Source organism: Petromyzon marinus, chromosome 4 (assembly GCF_048934315.1).
Source record: "Petromyzon marinus isolate PM22_M1 ecotype Great Lakes invasive population chromosome 4, UKy_Petmar_22M1.pri1.0, whole genome shotgun sequence".
Lineage (NCBI taxonomy): Eukaryota > Metazoa > Chordata > Hyperoartia > Petromyzontiformes > Petromyzontidae > Petromyzon > Petromyzon marinus.
The window spans coordinates 14,099,940-14,122,056 of record NC_133670.1 but is presented as its reverse complement, the minus strand read 5'-3'; the positions used below and the strand labels follow the sequence as shown (position 1 = coordinate 14,122,056).

General features: G+C 42.8%; 1 protein-coding gene across 3 annotated transcripts in view; it reads right to left on the bottom strand.

Moving 5' to 3' along the window:
• Window positions 1-22,117, bottom strand: part of ACVR1 (activin A receptor type 1) — a 40,238-nt gene that overhangs the window by 2,392 nt on the left and 15,729 nt on the right. For all 3 annotated transcript variants that reach the window (XM_032946083.2, XM_032946082.2, XM_076057617.1), the window contains exons 2-9: window positions 17,335-17,413; window positions 16,081-16,392; window positions 13,714-13,928; window positions 11,854-11,953; window positions 10,694-10,840; window positions 8,450-8,725; window positions 6,475-6,672; window positions 1,683-1,813 (exon numbers count right to left, since the gene is read on the bottom strand). In XM_032946083.2, the coding sequence (XP_032801974.1) occupies window positions 1,683-1,813; window positions 6,475-6,672; window positions 8,450-8,725; window positions 10,694-10,840; window positions 11,854-11,953; window positions 13,714-13,928; window positions 16,081-16,392; window positions 17,335-17,407 (1,452 nt within the window). In that variant the 5' untranslated portion in view covers window positions 17,408-17,413. The remainder of the gene's footprint in view (window positions 1-1,682; window positions 1,814-6,474; window positions 6,673-8,449; window positions 8,726-10,693; window positions 10,841-11,853; window positions 11,954-13,713; window positions 13,929-16,080; window positions 16,393-17,334; window positions 17,414-22,117) is intronic.

The following is a 22,117-nucleotide window of genomic DNA, read 5'->3' as shown; positions in this document are numbered from 1 at the left end:
ATCCGTGGTGCTAAAGTTGAGGGTAAGAATCCACCCATTTTTTCGCCATATAGCATTGTGATATATAACGACTTATTGTTGGTAGCTTAGCTGATTGGAGAATATAGAGTTTATTGATAACATTAAGGTAATTTATATTTTAGTTTTTTATTGGTTCACTATATAGTACTGTGAATAGCTCAGATGTGTAGGCCTTGACTTCAACATAGTCATTTCTGTGACCAGTCACTAGCTAATCACTCAGTTATTTCAATGCTAAATTCGCCTAGTTATTTCAATGCTAAATTCTCCTGTTTGATTTGTACTAAGTGCCTCGGTGAATGTGTATGCTCTGACTTTAACGTAGCTATTTCTGTGAGCAGTTACAAGCTATTCACTCAGCTATTTCAATGCTAAATTCTATGCTAATTCCATTGTCAAGGGGTGCCTCTGCGGATGTGTATGCTTTAACTTTTATTTCAATGCTAAATTCTATGCTAATTCCTTTAACAAGGGGTGCCTCTGCGGATGTGTATGCTTTAACTTTTAACATAGCTATTTCTGTGACCAGTCACAAGCTAATCATTCAGCCATTTCAATGCTAAATTATATGCTAATTCCTTTGTCAAGGCGCTTTGTTCCTCTCACACAGCTTAAAGGCCGTGATCTGAACGTGGCTCTTTCACTCCAGCGCTGTCCTACAGACAGTCTCGTCCCTTCACCTGATGAAGGCCGCTTGTGTTGTGGCCGAAACGTCGTGAGAATATTATTGTGTTATTTTATTTTATCAATTTATTATTTTATTCTCATTCTACGTGACTTTACCGAAAGAACCAAAGAAGATGTAATAATGTTCTCATTTGACAGTTTCTTTTACATTTAATTAAATAAAAATACGTATAATTTCCAGTACGTTACCAATACAATGCCGGATTAAAGTCCCTCCACACCAGTGACGTGCGATGAGGTCAATGGCTGGGGAGGCACTGGCTAGTGTCAGAGCCAGATTCACACACTGAGGGGGGCGTGGCCTCACTGAGGGGGGGCGTGTTAGAACCGTCCCCCTCAGTGAGGCAGATGTGATAGCTGCCTCCCCTGGTGCTTTTTCATTGCAGTTTTATGACGAGACCAGCGAGCCTAAATATCTTTATACACATACGTGAAAAAAGTTACCTGGAGAATGGAAGGCGAGGACATGAAATGAAGGGGTCTACAAACATTACATTTGTGACATACTAAGATAGTAACAGGCACGCGCTTATTGCCCGCGCTCCATACAGTTACTGAGGGGTTGCGCAATCAGAGGGGAGGCTGAGCTCGTCGCTGCCTCTCATCTCTTCCTTTATGTGCAGCGGAGCTCCGCAAATTTGGCGATTTTGACTATAAAAATTATTGGAATCGTACAGAAATGATATTTGTAACACAGATCAGTGGAAAAATCTTAATATTTATTTGATTATTCTTTTTTGTTTTACTTTTAGTAACAGCTATTTTCATTAGAGTATGACAGGTGACGCTCTGCCTCCCCTGCCTCCCCTGACCGCACATCCCTGCTCCACACCATGGCAGCCATGATGGTTGTTTAGCCATACTTCACTGCACTGAGTGTCCAAGACTCAAGGAACCAAAATGAAGTAAGAAATGTTCTGGCTAGCTCATCTGCCTTGTGTTTTTTTTTTAGTATGGTGTATAGATCTACTCACCGGGTCAGAAAACCAGCGATTTGGTATTGTGGGTCGCTGTTGATCTACACACACCAGCTTTCGCATTTCATCAAAACTGGGGTCACATGGCACAATGTCATGGAACGGGACCTTGTACTCTTCAGCAATACCTGTGTGAAAAAGACCCTCGTGCACAGAAAGGTCAATGCCAAGTGAGATTAGTTCAGAGACCTCTCTTTCACTGGAACCACTGCTTTTGGCAAAACCTTAAAATTAAAGGTTTAAGATATATCTATCTTCACCATTAACATGCATTTAAGCAATGAGGCCTCATCACAATGTAAATAATAAACTACCATCACATTTCTTTACATTATGGTATATGTTATTTAGTTTTATCAATGGCTATAATGGAATACATTAGGCCTACAATGCAATCTTCTAGGGAAGATACTGCATAGAATGGATTGCAAAGATAAACAGATATTGGGGATTTTTTTTTTTATAAAAAGCCAAATAAACGCATCAACAGCAATGATACAGATGTCTGTGATCTGTATTGATTCTAAAGGAATGATAATATCACATATGTGCACTAGAACTGGGCAATTTGTGCAGGAATCACATTCAATTGCTATGACTACCCCAGATGATTCCTGTAGACATTGCAGGCAAATTCCATTAAAAAAACACACGAGATAGAGCACTAACAGAGCACGTGATTTACTGTGGCACACCAATTCACCGAATTCCATACCAGGTATAGCTTTTTCGTGCACATATGCAGAGCAGCAATGCTTAGCAACCTCGTGAAACTATAAACTCAGCACATTCGTCAATAAGATGACGTAACCACCGCCATACACAAATTGTCTCGCGTACCTCTTGCCAAGGCTACGCACACAAGTAGCTGCCACATGTATGCCAGGCTATACACATAGTTGCTCTATGTATCACCGAGGCTAAAGCTGCTCCATACATTCTAGCCACGCTTTGGCATGGGAAAGAACCATGCCCAGGTCGGCCTCCATAAGGCATATTCCTGGCCCCAAAGTCCTTTTTGCCTTGCCTAAATGGCATGCCAGAATCCGAGTCGAATTTTGCTCACGAGGCATCGGCCATACATTTTAATGGGCATTCTACCGGGCTGGCGAGATCCCGCGGGTCCTCCAGGTTCAACGTAGCACAACCCCACCACAATTTCACAATTATTTTAATCTCACGATCCTGTTAGAAATGACCGAAACTATGAAATGGAATCGTGAATCCAGGCTAGGTGTCTCCCAGCTCTAATAAACACACAATATTCACATGGCTTCACAGGCCACATAACCAATTGACTTCATACACATACAGCAGGTTCAACACATTTTATGCGAAGTCTTATTAGATCACGCTGGAATATCAATATCGTTATTTAAACTTGATTAAGGAAATCAATTGTATACATGCACAACATTAAATATTCCCATTACATGTTCATCACAAGGTTAGTAGTTGATCAATTACCTCAGATACACTATTGGATTGTGTCTTAATAGTGAAACATTGGTGCAAGACATACACATAAAGAAATTATTTGCCAAGGTAAGGCCTACAGAGCTGCATAGCTTTTTCAGAAGCGACCTAGCCTAACAAAGTGGTTTATCATGAGGACATTTCTAGCAACCAAATGCTCTAAGTGTGGAGGGAAAAAACCGAAGGACCTCAGACAAAAATCCACGTGACCACAGTGAGAACATGCAAACTCCAAATATACAGGCATCGGGGTTGGAATCGAACCCACGACCACCTGTATACCAGATGAGGGAGTTAACATCTCGCCACTGCGGCACGCTGGTGAGCACCCAATAAGCACACAATGGCAACTGTTTTTTTAAGAGAGAAAACTGAATGCCATAACGTATTTATCTAAGTATTGAATACACTGGCCTTACACAAATGTAAACACATTCCGTGCAGTATAAAATGATTCATACAGCAGCATGAAGATTCATAATACCTGCATCACGTATTTGTTTTACATGAACAGGGATGTATACAGGTGTTGCTCGGTGTGATAAAACATTCCGTGTGCTCTTTTTTTTTGGTTCGCATTCAATTACGGCTCCCTCGCCACCCAGTTTGCATGCGTTCATTCGTGCAAGGTCGCCCAATGATCAACAACCGATGTAACCGCAGCTCGCAAGTCTCGTGTCTGCTTCTTGAAAAAATAAAGACAAGTAGGAATGTTGGAGTAGAGACAAGAATGCTGATTGTGGACATTGATTTGGTGGGGACAGTTGTATTCGGGGGAGCCGTTTCCACTTAGGGAGAGAAAAGCTAAAAGCGACTGTAGCCGTACAGAATTTAGGATATGCATTAAGCATAAATTATGTTTTTGATGTACTGTACTGATTTTTTTATTTTTTATCCTAATTTTAAAATTATTGCCAAATTTGATTTCACAATTAACCCATGCAGTATTCCAAATGATTCCTATTTGTATAATAATGTTTTCTCATGCTCTATTTAAGTATTTATAAAAGGCCAATATGGCCTCAAAATTACAGCTCATATTTTGTCCTCAAAGCAATGAGAAAGAGGACATCTAAATTTTTTCTTATGATGAGTAATGCACGTAATTTCATGCGGAGGCTTTCACGACCAACATTGTTATTCATAATTAGATTGTTTGAGTTGGAGCGTGTAAGTGTGATACCAATTAGAACGAAAACTCTCCACCAGACATTCGAGACACACAATCAAGGATTGACACCCGAGATGGGTCGATATATATTGCAGAGAACTATGCCATAGAACTCGAGGGACAAGAGAGGAGAACGAGGGTGGATACGTTGCCCGTGGGGAGGAGTTACACTTGGAGGTGTCCTTCTTCCCACCCCCTTTCCATTGATTGCCAAGATTTTGCAGAAGGTGCGCTAGGACAGGGTCAGGATCGTCATTGTGGCTCCACGTTGGCCGATGGGATGCCCCCTCTGACATCCAGGTTGTTGAAAGCTTTAAGGGCAGAGCATCCGGTGGTTAGGTTCGTGGTTCCACCTTGGAATTGCCCAAAGGTGCCGAGTGGTCTCTGTGAGCCACCCTTTGGTTTCTGGGTGCCTGCCGTTTGAAGCGGCTAACACTCGTTGCTAACACTGGTGGGTTTTTTCGGTGGAAATCACTTTCACAATTCACACGTGCTGAAGGTATTGATGATGAATTTACCATTGATAGTTTTGCACAAGGACAAGATGGTCCTTTGCACATCACCTTGCTTTTTTACAAAGGTAATGTCCAAATTCCAAATGAACTGGGAGATTTTTTCCCACTCTTTTTCATCTTAAGCCTTTCGGGTCAGACAAGCAATGTAGGTTGCCCAAGCTAGATATGTCAGAGTTCTGTTATTCTATCTGATAGAACAGCAGAGTTTTTAAAGTCCGGACAGTTATTTGTTTGTTCTGTATGGGGATTGGAGGAGGGAGAGGCTGTGTACAAGCAGCATATTGATGCTTGACATTCTTCGAAAACATTGGTTTAACAATCAACCACAACAGAACATCAACAGGCCAATGCGTACATCTCCTTAATGAATGGAACATTAAAGACAAGCCTTAGTGTGATTGTGGTCATGCAACCCAAACTACGGACCATACAGTAAACCACTGTAGTATGCACTACTTCAATGGAGGAATAGCAACACTACACTGAACCCCTTTTCGTGGCAAGCAGACCTCAACATTGCCATTTGGCTCCTGAACATTTTGCCATACGCAAGAGGAGAAGAGTTGATGTTTGGCTCAGGCTCTCCATTTGAGATGCCAATATTATTGAGATGCCAAGGGACAGCACACTCCATTTAACCAAAGCCATGGCAGTTTCCTGGGTTTTGTAAACCCGAAACCTGGAAGGGCCTTTTTTCATTTGTGTTGTCATCATTGCCTGGGCACCTGGGTTTCTGCTGAGATCACAATTTAAAACGGGCTGTTCTTTAGTTGATGAAACCCCTTCTTGGGGCACTCCTCTAGCAGTGGAGGCTCTGATGTAGATTCAAAGATCAAGATTAAAGGAGATCTTGCAAGTGGAGTTGTTTTACGAAAATAAGTTTCGTAACTTACGTTAGCTCGCTTTCTTGAGAAGTTCGTCAACATATTTTCCTCACTCCTCTGCCATCCCCGCTTTCATATAAGGTTTCTAGAATTGCGTTGACATTGCGATACAAGGTCGAGTTTTTTCTGTTGCCCAGGTGTGTTTATTTCATTTTCTATTCTTGTTAAAGTAGAGCTTTGTTCGTGCTTGTAAAGTGTTAACGTTTCTGGTGAGATCATTAGGGGACGACATGATGTGCGGTGGTCTAAACCCTTTCACCTCTGGTCATTCTGGGGATGCGCCTCTTCAGGTTCGAGTTTGAAGACGAGGAGGGAATGCGTAATGTCAGCTAAAGAAACCATGCTAACGAGTTTCAACTCTCGCATTGTCACACGAGAGAGCAGTTCAGGGATGTAATTTGTGCAAAATGCTTCGCTGAAGGGTCCTTTCAGTTTTTCCAGCCATTACCATGCTAATCTCAAATTGAACAAAATCCACTGCAGATAAATTAACTTATCATCGTGCCATTTTCATTCTGCAACCTTGACAATGGTGGAACGTATTGTATGTCATTGTCTGCTTAATGATATTTTTGCTGAAGGCAATTTATGGTAAATCAGCAAACAACGCGAGGGTAACTCATCTCTCTCAAGCATGGGTTTAGAACAAACATTATGTAACGGCCGGCCCATACGTAGGCACGTGGGCATTGCGCCAGAGCCCCGATCTGAACACGGGTCCCTGCACCGACGCATCTACTTACCGTTATTGACCGTGCGCCGGGCGATTTCCCAGAGGACAAGGCCAAACGCCCAGACATCAGCTCGCTTGAACGAGTCAAAGCAATCGGCCTGGATGCTGTCATCTAGCAGCTCGGGTGCCATGTAGCGCTTGGTGCCCACGCGTGGGTTCTGCCCCAGATCCAGCATGTTGGTCATCTGCGAGTGCATGACAGCGAGCCCTGCGCACACGAGAGAAAGGGTAACGGGCGTTACACATTAAAGATGGTCACTGCATCGAGCGCTTTCAAATGCGGTTCTGCGGCCGTCTGGAACGCTTTTCCTTCCGATATTAGGAAGTCACTGGAGCTATGCAGTTTTTAATCTCGACTGAAAACTAATTTCTTTTGAACTGCTTTTTATGTTTAGTTTGTCTTTCCCCCGAACCTCCGATTAGCATGGTAGGCTGCGTATGGTGCGAAAGAAGTTCAACATATGTACATACAAACACAAACATCCCTACGTTGAACACACACACGATGTTGTGGAAACTGCTGTTATGGAGAACCTATGCAAGGCAGACATGGCGCGCAAGTGGACCGGTTGCATAATGTTGCCAGCACCACATCCAGGCACCTTTGTCTCTCCAGTGCTGATGTTTACACGCTGCACCAGGTATTCATTTAAGGCCAAGTCATCCTAGGGGACGTCCAGGACAAGTTTAGATAATTACCACCGATGTTAGCCATGGCCAGGAATCCAACTTGGGCCGAGGGGTTTGTGCAGCACCCCACATGCAAAGTCAAGTAAAAGTGTCTTTATTCAAATTACCATGGATAGCGCTCATCTAAGTTAGAAGTGGAAATTACCCATCCCCATGACATGGTCCAGTCTATAATGGCAAACACTGTTATCTTCCCCACAAAATGATTACTCATCTTATTGAACCCTGACCAGTATATGAACTCACAACATTCTGATTGCTAGTCAAGTGCTCTAGCAAGTGCCACCACCTATTAAGGAATGTACATCCTGTAAATAACATACGGTGTAAATATGAAACACGTAATACTGGTCGCAGATGACAGACACTCATTAATGGTATTTTAAAAACAATCCGAGGCACGGCCCTTTTGAGTCCTGAGACTCAACAAGGCTTTCCTGGGTAAAAATTGGCAAAGAAAATATACAAAAAAAAAGATTACATATGACATCATTGCACATTCCCCCAAAACTAATGCTGTTGGGAAGCAGCTCGTTTGGCAATGCTTTATACCGGTGCATTGTTAAACATGAAGACAATGTTCCCATGCCGCCACGATTCAGTTGCGCCGTAAATAACTCGTAAATGCACAAAAAAATGTGTCCATTGCCAATTTAACTCTTTATAAGGATAACTGTACAAAACTTCAATATTCTGTTGCCATCTATATGTAAAATATATATATAATACAGGCAGGGGTGGAGCCAGGATTTCAGGCCAGGGTGACATTCAACAAATTTTAATTTCAAGAATGATTAGAGAGTCAGGCTGTTGAACTAGACGCCATCGGTTGGCGACACACTCTGACAATGCAGTTGCACGGAGTCCGCCAGACCGAGTGTCGTACACTTACACGCAGAATGTCACCCCTGTCACCCCCCCTGGCTCCGCCCCTGAATACAGGTACATATGGAAATTTACCAAGATACATTTTCCAAAAGTTATTTTCTAAACGACATATTAGTGTATCCATAGCCGTATGTCTGCACATTATGTAAAAAAAATATCAGTATTCATCGATTACATTTTGCATACACGACCAGCAAACCAACCCAGAAACACCGAATAGAGCAACCTCCAACAGCACAGACATACAGTGCATGTTTATTTTATGACTTTCAGTGTCCAGTTAGTTATGTATACTTTCACTCACTGCAAAGATAACAGGTTTGGCAATAAGTCCACGAAAAAGTCGTAACAGGTTATGCACACTCAAGCGCACACCCCGCTCCCAACCCTCCCACCGCCGCTCCTACCCAAATCGGCGATGCAGCACTGGCCATTGTCTTTCACAAGGATGTTCTTGCTCTTGATGTCACGGTGCGCAATGCCTGGCTTGCCCTGCGTGCCCACGATCTCAACGTGGAGGTGCGCCAGCCCGGCGGCGGCCGACAGCGCAAGGCGCAGGCACGCGGCCGCGTCGAGCGTGGCCGCGTGCAGGTGGTCGTACAGCGACCCCGTCTCGTGGAAGTGCGTCACCAGCCACAGCTGCGTGCTCGAGTTGCGCGATGTCATGTCCGATGCGATGAAACCTGCGCCACCGCGGGCGGGCGGGCGGGCGGGCGGGCATGCGGCGATGATTCCATGCAAAAGAAAAAGGAGATACGCAAAATAAGGAAAGATGGACGTTGCACGACGGAACCGCAGGGTACCGCAACGGCGCACTGTGGGTTTGTGTAATCGTGCAAGCCTGCCGTCGTCGGTCCAGCGCAGGGCAAGGGTCGTTGCCTCTGTGCCACAGGGGGGCCGCGAAGGTTAATTGACCATACTTCACCAAACTAGTCGGTGCCAATTGTTGAAGGTGGGGCCGCATATACGCAGGAGCGTAGAGGTACAATGGGAATGTTGCACTGCCCTCTGCAGCCCACCATTTAATTGTACCGCCTATAACGACCTAATGCGCACGGTGGTCACCATACCCAAGCACTGTCCAGCCTCAAAGGCTGCTTAGCATTCAATATGTGACAGCATCAGGCACATGGTGATTTAGTTGCAGGCAGTGTGGTTTAATCATTTGTAAGCGTGTACACATATGCTCTATAGATTAGGGATCCAATGTTTAATATAAGAGCAGTTATTTACATAGTCATTAATGTATTACTGAACCTCTGTGACTATTTTTCTGAAGGGTACTGGGTCTCTGGTAAATTTCATAATAAATATATTCAAACTCAATGACCGTGTATATAAATTATGCTTAACTAATGAAATATTATTTTAATGCATGAGGATACGAGTATTATTTTACAATGAGCACAGTGGGTCGAAAATATAGTTCACCATTACATTTCGAATGGCTTTAATTGCATGCATTCTATCTCTATGGCTGGATGGCGCCGAACCCCATTGCACGTTTTGAACGATAAATGTTCGTACATTTTAGGTTCGAGTAATTATGAAATAGCTTAAAGCCCTTAGTAAATCCATTACCGAATAGAAGCAGAGAGGTTTGTTTGTTTGCCCATGTACGTATGCTGAACTTCTTTTGCACCGTATTTTGGCTAATCGGAGGTGCGGGTTGGTTAGTGCGGATTGTGGGGATGGGGTGGTGGCTAAGGTAGGACTCGGTTCAGATGTCATGAGCCACTGATGTTAGCCGTTGTGGAGCAAACGAGAATATTTGTATATTCACTGTACTCACTAATAAAACACGCCTTTCGTGTTAAGTTTGTGGTCCCCCCCCCCCGCATCTCTGATTACCACGGTTGGCTACGTACGGTGTGAAATAAGTTCAATACACATACATGAAATGGGCCAAATTGGCTTCACTTTGTTACTTAATTGCTTAATATAATTTACATATATAGATAATTACTTCCCCTTCATAAATCCACTCCCGGATGAAGGTATCTGCACACAATGTGAGCCACGGGAGTTGTTGCCATACTTCACCATGTTGACCAGTGCGAGAGGGGGAGAAACCGGTTCAGGTATCACTCATCACTGATGTTAGCCATAGTCAAGAATTTAACTGAAGTAACGGAGAAGCGCAGTGCGCTAAACACTGGACCACCATTCCACCCCGCAGTTATTGATATCGCTACAATATTCATGAGGTGGAAGCTGCTGGATCAGTAATCTTTCTACGCACCGTACTCAGCAATGAAAACGAAGTCAATGGCCCAACAATCACCAACACTTCGATGGACCCATCCCACTTTTGTGCCGGAAACAACAGTTGCCAGTCACTCGAAATGCATCACATTGTCACAAGAGATCCCTGATTTTCTTGCAGTTTCTCGAGCAAATTTGTTATTGTTATCATTTATGGCTTATTTATAACCTCAGAATATTAAATTAGGTTTAAAACTTCTTAAAAGTACACGTTTTTAAAGTTAGACTGATTAAAGTTTGTGCTAAAAGCACACTTTGTTTTACAGTCGTTTACGTCGCGGGAGGTGGCGGCGGAGGCTTGAGGAGGCCTTCATCCAGCAGTGGAATGACCATGACCTGATAGATCGATGATTTTTGTAAGAAATGTGAAGCAATTTGGCTGTTACCAAGGATGTTTTCGTGCCGAAGTGACACCGTGTTGTAGATCTCGGTTTCGCGGACCCAGGAGTGCTCGTCGCGAGATGAGAATATTTTCACAGCGACGTTTTCACCCTGCCAGTGCCCCCTCCACACCTCTCCAAACCGACCCTTGCCTGCGCGCACACACGCAAGCGGAGAAACGTCCACACACAAACAAACACAACACGCTTTCCACTTGAACGATACGAGTGCAGAGACTAAAATGAAGGGTTCTGTGTAGCGCGGCGAAGGCATTGTAACAGAAAAATTCTGAGTGCTCGTGGATTCTCTCACATTGGCGCATGTTGTCTTACGTATGTACTTAACTGCCCTCGTGCCATGCACCACCTGAGCTTACGACAATGCTAAATGATTCATCACTGCCGGACCTGATTATGCAGTGTACGTGCGTTCACATGCGCGGTGATTGGTGGAACAAAAAATGGAAGGAACCGGAAAGAGAGGAAGACCTAACAGAGAATGGCTTGACAACATAAGAGATTGGGGCCAGAAAGATGTGCACTACTTGAGCATATTGGCACAAGACAGAGGAAAGTGGAAACATATGACATCTACAGGTTATCTGCCCATGGATCGTGATGATGATGATGTGTACTCGCGAACAGCACTTGCCCCAACAGCCTGTCAAAGGTTATATGGTGGGGACCTGTGTGTACGTGTGTGAATTTTGTGGTCCAGTCAATGGACATTAGCAAGCATGGTGGAGTTCGATGAACGGAGTGCTCGAGTATCTGTTCATGAGAAAACGTGTGTCCATATTCATCTTAACTTAATGGAATGTATAAAGCGCTTTAAATAAGGCGCTTTACAAAGAATTAACAATGGTACATATGAATGTAATGATGGAAATGAGGCGAATACAATAGATGAGAGGAAGCAATGGGTAAATCTGTGATGTGTGAATTCGGTGAAAGCTAAATTGATGACAGTAAATGATGATGGACCGAATGAATGGCGAACGAGTGAAAGCCATATAATGATAATATAAAAGAGGGAACACTAACGGTGGTGGTTATGAGGGGGATAATAAGGGGTCGTAATGTGAGCTAGGGAAAATAGGTGAGTGTTTGGGTGAGGAGCGGAAACGAGTGAGCCAAGGTGACAGTTTCATGTGGCCACAACTGACCGACACAGTCCACCAGGGTAATCTGGCGCGCCACGGTGCGCTGCACTAAGAAGGGCAGACCCGAACCGCTGCCCGATGTGCAAGAGTGATCAAATAGGTCCTGTGGGAAACAGACAAAACAAAAAAAGTCAGCTGAGCGAATTCTTAAAACAAGCATTTCACTCATCCTGAAGGCATCTTGCCCTGCAGCTCCCCTTTGTGTCCGTGTCTAGAACTACTCAAAAGAGCTGCGCGCGTGGGCTGACTGCTGCAAGGCACCTTTGGAACAATGGCACCGAGTTTCAGTGAGGATGCAGTTTTGTATTGGCATGATGTAATATCTACCGTAACATCATGGATAAGAGTCAAAGATGATGACTAACTCTGTCGTACGTCTTTATTTGAATCGTGAGGAATAGACGTGGCTATTTCTTTCAAATCCACACGTGGCAAGCTATGCCTTCCTTTCCCAAGGGCATAAATTACTCCAGAGTTAAATTCTCAGCAACATTGTGGGCAGCAGTGTTTAAACAAAGAGTGAAAATGTTAGATAACATGCTATTTGATAAGGTTTTAGTCACACACAAAAAAACCGTTGTGCAGATTCAGTAATAGCTTTGATTACTGAAACGTGCAAGTGCGTGATGTCACCGGAGAAACAACATTTTTTAACAGCACTGCAATGCATAAGCAGAAGTTAAATAATTAAATTGCTAAATTATTTGTCAACCATTTTTTTATTCAAAATTGTAGAATTTTTTAAAAAGAATTACAGACCCATTCACCTCCCTATAGTATGAATATACATTGTCCACAAAGGTCTTAAGAAAACCAAAGAATGGAGAGTCTGAAGCCCAACCAACTGTTTGAGCAAGCAAGATTTTATTTACCAGGTACGCACTCAGATTCTAAGAAAAATTATTATCAAATTCCACTAGAATCGGCTTTTATAGATTAAGTGGAAATTGATCCATCCATCCAAGTTCTCACAAACTAAGCCCTTCCAAAATAAATCTAAATCACCAAACCCTTCTATATTTATTAAATGGCTATGTTCTTTTTTAGTATTGGTGATGTTTTTTCACATTCAGATGGTCAAGCCAGATCACCGTATCAGGAGCAGTAGGAGTATATCACCACGATGTCTCCTTCAAATTTGTGGATCGGGCATTGCATTGTTATATGTTGTATGGTCTGTTCTGGATGACCACAGTCGCACAATGGATAATATTTATTTTACATTTGTGCATCTGTCATGGTTTGTGTGGATGCGGTTTAGGGGTGGACCGTGAGCTTCACGTAAGATCAAAACTAGAGCTCTTCTGTGTTGGATCTTTCACGCGGATTAAATGGCTATGCTGAGATGACATGAAAGCAATAAAATACAATTCAGAAGAGGAGGTGGGCAAGGAGATACGCCCTCACAGTGACTTTAGAATCCATTGTCTAAAAATATTATTTTCTGAAAAATGGATTCAAGAAATCGAACCATAAACATAAATGGAGACATTTCTAACTACGTTTACCGATAACAGTTGTTATAATAACCAATTAACTAAAACTTACAATGAAGAGACACATTGGAAAATACAATCGAGTATGTATACAGTCAGATCATGATGGTGACCTTGTGGGGAGGTCTTCATCGACCAGGGGATTGATCATGGCTGATCATAGCAATGAATGATTACATTAATAAGTGACATAGTTGAAGACACGGAGTTGCAATCAAAAACTAGCAACTCATCTGTAACCAGCCACAACACATATCAATAATTGCGGCCGCTCAAACTTTAAAAAACAAAAGCTCTCGTTTCACGACTAGCTTTCCTGAATAATATCGCAGCGAGAATGAAGCAAAGAGTTTTCAGATGAACTCACGGCCAGCGTGCTGTCGCCCACATTGGTGGGAATTAGTGCGTCAGCCGCGTTTCCCTTCTCGTCGTCAATGGACGGCAGATGCTTGATACGGCGCCAAAGAATGCGGTGGATAACGAGTATCACCACCCCAGACAGCCCCAGGAGCAGTAGGAAGGGCCCCACAATGAGCAGCGCCAGCCTCTGCAGCCCCGGAGCGTTGGGATCTTCTGTCGGTTCTGTCAGGGGCCCAATAAACAATCAGCAGTTGACTCAAGCACACAGAATGCGTGGCCACCAGGGCCAGCTTCAGAATGTCAACGTAATAAGTGACTGCTCATTATGGCAGACTGGGATATAGGGGAGAAAGGGGTGGGAGGGGCATGATGCTTCTACCAGAATCCTGGATAATCATAACATGAGCAAAAGCAGATGAGCCTCTAGAAAGTTACATAATACAGTAATGTCTCCCCCTTTGACGTCGTTTTGAAAATAGGTCATCACTTTATTAATACGACCTCAGCCACACACTTACATCGCTTACAGTATCCGTCCTTTCTCATATCCGTCGCCTCAACCTTCGTCTCCACTTACCCCGTAAAAATTGCTTTGATTTACGTCACTTCCATATCCATCGCATCTTTCAGGAAAGTATCCCCGACATAAACCGCAGTATATTACTGTAACAATAATGCAAATGATTGACTTGGGGAAGCCGAAGCCTCGCTTGTCAGCAAGGTCCTGTCTTGTGATGTTTTGTCAATACCAAAAAAAGAGTGTTTGGCTTGGAGTGAGAGGAAGTAATCAGAGAGAATAAATTCATAAAGGGAGTGAGAGACTGATCCACCGCCATCCCCTGGTCACTTTCAGCCGCGTCTACAAACACGACCGCTGTTCGTAGATGGACAGACTGCCGTCACTGTGCACTCCCGCAGCCACCACACCACACAAAGAGATTGGGTTCTGCACAATGGCAACATGTGTATTAAATTTTGACTTAAAACTTTCGTGACTGCAGGAATTCATAATGTTGTTTCTTTCGGTAAAGTCACGCGATCGAAACATCATGGGTTTTTTGCTTATATTTTCAATGTATAATTTTTTCTATATTTTATTTAATTACATTTTATTATTTTATTTAGATTTATTTTTTTTGTTTTCTATTTAAGTGACTTTACCGAAATAACCAAGAATAACATTAGTATTACGAGCAAGCAGCTCCCCCATTAATAATTATAATCAATCGTGCCACTGCGACACTCGGGTGATGAGTACATGTGTCCTGTGGCTGTTAGTACAGAGCCATGTCACGTTAATTGGTGCACAGAAACAAGACTGCTTTCACGGGTGACACAACACATAGCGGCGTGGGGATGGCATTCTTTGCCCAGAGTGCCAATGTCACGCATTCATTTTTTTTATAACTGCCTTTTGTATTTAGTTTGTTGTCCTTTCCCCGAAATAACATTCGAAACCATGGTTTTGAATGTTATGTATAGAACCAGCTGTAATCTGCGTTGTGTAAAGAATGATACAAAAATTGTGATTTTTGTGGAATTCATAATTCTGTTATGTAAACCAGACAGACTACATTAGCAAGCTCCACAATTTATAATTCTCCAAGTTATTTCTCCTCTGTGGCGCGTCACTCATGTGCTTGCTCTGTCCACTACAAAATAGAGCTTTCTGTGACATTGTCAAGCACTCAACGGTGGGGATTGTAGGCACCGATTATTTTATCAATTAATCCATCTCTCATGTGCGAGACCTAAAAATATAACTTAAGGTAGCAGTCATTTAAACGGTGCATCGATTCAAATAGATTCTTACACTCACAATGTTTGCATGAAATTACATTTTTAAGAATCAAAAATTGTTCGATCCATATATGTTGTTTGTAATATTATTCGGCTGTCTGTGCGACTCTTGCGGGCAAATATTTGCCACATTGTAAAAAAAAATGTTTAATTGAGTCATCGAACAATCACCCCAAATTGTGATAATTCAGCTAATCATGAGGTGGGGGGGAGGGGGGGACGAACTTTACACGCTGACCAGACACTTGTGTCCATCAGACCATTGGCGTTCCAGATTGGCATTCCAGATCAATATCACAAAGCAGAATTTGTATAAAATCAACCAAACTCCAGATTGGTTTTGACCATCTGGGTCTCACCAGCACAGTCAGACTTGTTCAACAAACACTGCTCGATTACCAGAGTGTTATTGAAAAGAGCACTCGATATAAACCGCTTGTACAAGCTTTGACACACGATGCTCCATGTTAGCACAACGAGCGTGAGCGCTATCCATTCAGGTAATTCGTGGCCGTTGGGCGTGCGTGCGCGTCTGCCGGGCATGTGGTGCGGCGTCGTGTTACAAGACACGCACTGGGCTTTGGTTCCAGGGCGACGGTGGAGTTGAAGTTACACAGGTGGCCACGGCAGCACTCGATGGCTTGCTCCGAACTGGGCGGCGTGCGGCACGTCAGCTTGCCCTGCACGTTGGCGCGGAAGCAGCCCTTCTGAAGCACCGGCACGCCGTCTTCCAGGTTGACCGAGGTGAAGCAGTGGTGGCCGTGACACCGGTCCAGGTCGTCGCAGGACATGCCCTCGCACGCGCACTCGTAAGTCGCCGGGGCGGGCACAGCTGCCGCCGCCGCCGCCGCCGCCGCCGCCGACCTGGAACTGCGCAAATCTCTCCCTGCCAACAACGCACACGGTCCCCACAAGGAACACGCACTGTCAGAGGTTGTAAATGCATCTCCGCGAGGGTAATACAACAGGAGGTGCTGTTTTGAAAAAATAATAAAAGCGTTATCTGGCAATGATGATAATTAAGGTGTAACGTGTAAACCGGATTCTTGAAAATATGCAGTGTTTTATGGATTATAAGACACCCACTTCGGAAAGTAAAACACACCCCAACTTGTGCCTGGTGTCTATACAGTTCTACATATTTAGTCCCACACACAGCTATGGATTATAAGATGCACCATCGCCTTTTGATTTAAGAGGAAAAAGAGTGCACCTAATAATCCGGAGAATTGAATAATGTTCACAATAATTTGATAGCACATGAGAATTTGATAGCACATGTGAATGGCACGTCATACCCAAAGTACAGAGGTTAGAATTCATCAGATATCTATCGTGGGTGTAAAGTGGCATTTGCATGTGCTATAAAATTGAATTTAAAGTAGTCTTGTAATTTTATCGCCGTGAAATTTCCCATTTAACTATATTATAGTAATAGTACTATCAGTTTCATGTTGAATAACAAGGTATTTCTTCATTACATTCCTGGAACTAGAAATATTGTCACCAGTGTCAGCGCACAGCTGACAACCAAGGAAGAGGAGTGCCAAATGGTAGCCGGTTGGCTCAAAAACACGAAGCAATCACTGCTGAAATCCTTGGGCAGTCGCCATAGGTTAAACTGGGATCTCCTTCGGAGAAAGGCGATGGTCACCAACCACTGCACAAACAAATATAGATCTCAATGGACATATCGTAATCTCATGACCCTATTGTGTGACTGGAATATAATTTGAGGAAAGACAAAGGTACAACAAATGCTTCATGCTAGTACGGACAATGTCAATTGTAAATACAGAAACGACAGTTAAAGCCAGGGGAAACTCACTGGGAAGAGAGGTTGCAGATCCGGCCAAAGCAATAAGGGCACCAAACAGCGTCACAGCCAGTGCCATCATCATCACAACCTGCAACAGACGCCGAGTGAAACCATCAAACACACGCCAACACGGCTTTGTTCGTCACCGATTGAAGAGATTCCGACTTACTGTAGCAGCTGAGATGGCAAGTAGGCATTTCATAAAGGGAGACCCGGGAGATTATAACAACCCAAATGAGCACAGGCATCTTGACTTGAAGCATTCGTGACTGCAGGAATTAATATTCTTTGGGTCTTTCGGTAAAGTCAAGTAGATAGGTTCAAAGAAAATAAGAAAAAACGACGACGTTTCGATCGCAACGCAAGCGAAACGTCGCAGTTTTTTGTTCTTTTCTTTGAACCTATCTACGGGACTTTACCGAAAGACCCAAAGAGTGAGCACAGGCATTTTAATAAGTAAAGACCACACCTCTTACCTAATACCAATGATAAGGTCACCGACTATATTGAAAACTTATATCATTCACCAATATATCTGAAAACTACACCAAATCAGTTTCAAACGCTTTAAGATTCACTTTAAATAAAATCAATGAGAAGTCTTTATTCTTAGGATTCCATTGAAATTACCGCATTGGTAAATTACATGTCTACAGAAATTGGTATTCATTATTTAAAGTGTTTCAGTCAGAGTGTAATGCATTTAAATAATCTCAGACTTCCCAGTTTTTCAGTTGAATCACGTAGTTAATCAGGTGACTGCGCCAACAATTCTGCAATAAACGCCTTTACAAATGACAGGCAGATAAGCGTTTGCTGATCCGTGGAAGGATGGTCCTGCAAATGCCAGTCCAGAGTTTGAATCCCTGTAATTCCCAAGTCTCTAATTATAAAGAGTTGTTATAGTACATGCTGGTCTCTCTTGCCTAGCCATGTGTAAACATATGAATAAACAAAACAATCTAAGATATATGGCAATGTGGTTAAACTAATCGACGAGATTCATGCCCTTTCAAATGCATGCCGGTTTTGCTGTAAGAATCATTAAAAATTTGTTTAGAGACCAACATTTATTATTCCCTCCTCTGGAAGATGCAAATACTGCAAACATATATCATCACGCGTTCCAAGGAATTGACTTGAACTTGTATAATATTTGGAAATGTGTACAGCAATTTCTTCTTCGAATCAATGCCAAAACGCATCGTTTTGGTGATTTGTACCATTAACAGTAGTGGCAATTGAGCCACTGTGAATTGGACAAATAGGGACGGTTTCTCTCAATGCACAGCAACAATATTCCTACATAACAATTCCTCTATGACTGGTGATTAATTATGTAAGCATTTGCAATTACTTAACTGAATGTAGTTTAATAAATGCGTTTTTTATTACATGTACATACGGATGTTGTTATTTGAAGGCGCAGTTAAAGGTGATATTTTCATATATCTGTCGTATGTATCCCAGGACCATTATACACGCTAATTATGGTATCTAATACTTCCTGGTTGATAACACAAAGTTAACCCCCATTAATATCACCACAGCATTGACGCAGAAATGTGATAGCCAAGTACTTCTGCAGTACTCTTGCTTTCGGAATAAAACAGTAAAAATATTGGAAAAATAATAAACTCACAGATCGGGTACTAATCTACTTGCATTTCTGCCATATACAGGTATCTCAATGCCTGTGCAGGGTGGTGTCTCTTTTGAATGATCTCATTGTGATCCGCCAACCCTGCCTCCAAGTTCATAGCTTACAGGTGTGCATCACAGCACTGAGCCACCACTGGCTGTTTCGCGATGGAATCACTTCATTTTTCCAGATTTTATCATTATCAACACATGTGTACTCAATTTAGAAATGTACAGGTTCCCACTTATTCTGCTGAATTGTTGTCGAAGTGTACTGTGGTTTGGTAGTATGAACATTTCCTATAACCAGTCCAGCTCACTGCTCATGTGTAAGCTTTAAAAAAAAATCCTTACCTGATTTCACCATCCAATGTGATTGATAGTAAATAGTAATGGTAAAAATGGCAATAATAAGCAGGGTCAATTTTTTTATGCAAATGTGGAGGGAAAAACCAGAGGACCTTGAGAAAAATCCACACGACCACGGATGGGGAGAACATGCAAATTTCAAATTTACAGGCGTCAGGATCAGGATAAAACCCATGACCTCCTGCATACCAGGTGAGGTAGTTAACATCTCGCCACCGTGGTGCCCTGAGACGACTGTACAGGAAAAAAGCTAAACATCAGCAATTCAACAGAGCCATGTTTAGTATAAAAACTCACACTTGCCAACAACACTGCCTTAAAAGAAAAACACAAAGAACAGGTGACATTTCAGGAAATGGCCATTTCTTCATAGGACTCATCACAATGTGTCCATTAATCATCGGGCCATTTCCCAAAACACCACCAACTATCTATTTAATTTAAGGTAATGTTGTTGACAAGCGTGTTGTGTTCTTTGTTAATTGTGCTTGTGCATCACTGCCAATGGAGCATCACCAAATAACGTGTTCAATAAGCAGTTCTTCCAGTGCCATGTCATCCCTGAAATATTGGGCACAAGTGATATATCCGGAGCATGATGTCATTATAAGCCGACATTATTAATCACCTCGACATTCTATAGCCGACACAGCCATACAAGGAAAAACATATAACAGGCCACATTTCGGGCAAAAGCCCTCGCTTAAGTGTTATTAAGGGTCGTTTCCTGAAACGTCGCCTGTTACATTTTTTTTCTCTTTTAAGGCAACAGTGTTATTGACCAATCTGTTGGCGAAGTTTTCTGGACAATATTGATTTTACCGCAGTTAAAAAAATACCCCAAAGCCTCCAGGAGGTGGCAGCAAACTTCTATTTAAAGACCACAAATCAGAGCGCACCACACACGCCAGGAATGTTTTGTCAAACGGTTTACGTTAACAGCTACATAAAGACAAATGTATGATCGCAGTGAAGGGGGAAATAATCATGTTTGTACACTGCACTTCCAATTCACGAAAACAAACCCACGAAAATGTGAAAATGGGGAAAATTTGTGTTTGGTTGTTTGGGTCGCATCGTTCAAGCTATTTTAATAGCTCACAAGGCATTTCGGAATAAACAAGACGCACTGCGAGTCTGGGGGTGGGCTATCGGAAGTCATCCATTTGGCACACAATGTGCGCCCTGGGTATGTGGTGGCTGCGGTGGAGCCACGGTTATCAAGCCCATCCATCTGCTTGGTCTTGGAGAAGCTCGTGGGCGGAGGGCGTGGGGCAGGAAAAGCCCAAAACACAAAAGAGCAGCAGTCTAAAAGCTGACGCATGCTTAAATATTAAAAAAAACCCAGCCTTTTCACTGTATTAAAGCCATGGCGGCTACGCCAGCACACATGCCAACGTTGGCCCAACGTTTGCATGCGGGTTGGAAGGTTGGCCCAACGTTCCATGTGTACATGGTGGAAGGATGATACATGTACGGTGAAGTATAACAAAATTATCTTTAAATTAAAATTATTAGAAATACTGTAAACAAACATCCCAGCTATGAGTGCACTGCCCACTATTATTCATTCAAGTGATGTGTCAATTAATTACCTTTACCCATTAACATCCGGGATTCTAATTACTGGACTAATGATCCTCCTTCATAAAAGCTGAGATCAAATGTGAAATTCCATTACGAGGTTTTACACAGGACTAACGTGTACACGGTAATGGATTTAAATAATTGGGGTACGCAGAAGAGCAACACCATATTTCCTCTCCGCTGCACACACGAGTCTCTGTGCTCTTTCCTGCCATGTTAGAAAGATCAGAGGACTCCTTTGGGCAAGAAGCCCATCTGCGGGTTAACAACTTTACATATTAATTGAGCGTTGAACAAAGGGGGCATTAAAGCCTTTAGATTTTTTTCAATCAGCGGTGCAATAGGGGAAAAGCCAGAGTCTGCCCACATGCTGGGAGAGCCGCTGCCTCCTTGCTGTTGCCGTTAATTCCTGTGAGTCACACCAAAGCTCAAGTCCCATTCCCGAAGTCCGACTTGACCCCCCCCCGCAACCCACTGGGGTGTGGGGGGGGGGTCACGCCCAGCTTCCCAGAATACAAAGCGGCACACATCCCATGATCTCAAGGCCCACGAAGGCACAAGGCCCCGCCAAAATGTTAAACGCGAAGTTGATTTTCATCTGTTCAGATCACATTATGAAATATTTTTTTTACGAGCATCGTCTTTGCTGCTGCCCTTTAACAGAGGGGACTTTTTTTAAAATTCTTCTTCTTCTACAAATCAAACGAGGAAATGCATCAACTGCATTTGCAAGCGAGATATATTTTCTGGATAAGGTTTCTTGTTGTAAAATTTGAAGCAAAAGCAGTGCATAAAAAAACTAACAATTTGAAAAAAATAAACAAACAGGAGAGACGTAATAAACCTTGCACAATAACAAAGAAACTGAGTTTACACAACACTTTAAATGTAAGATTTTTTTTTTTACAAACGCCAAATGTACAAACAAAAGTGAACAAAGGCAATTAAACAAAAATTTCACTTTAGTGCAAAATAATACAAATTATAACATGTACATTTCGTTCTAATATTCAACGTACAAAATATGTACAACACCGTACTGTATTACATTACGTTTCATGCAAATGGTTAACAAAAGTAAATCGAGAAGAAAACGGGCACTTTATTTTTCTGACTCTCTGTCACACGGCCAAGTAGCGCAGCAGTCCCTTCACTGCTCAGCAGGTACGCCTGCTTAACACAACGCTTGTTTCGC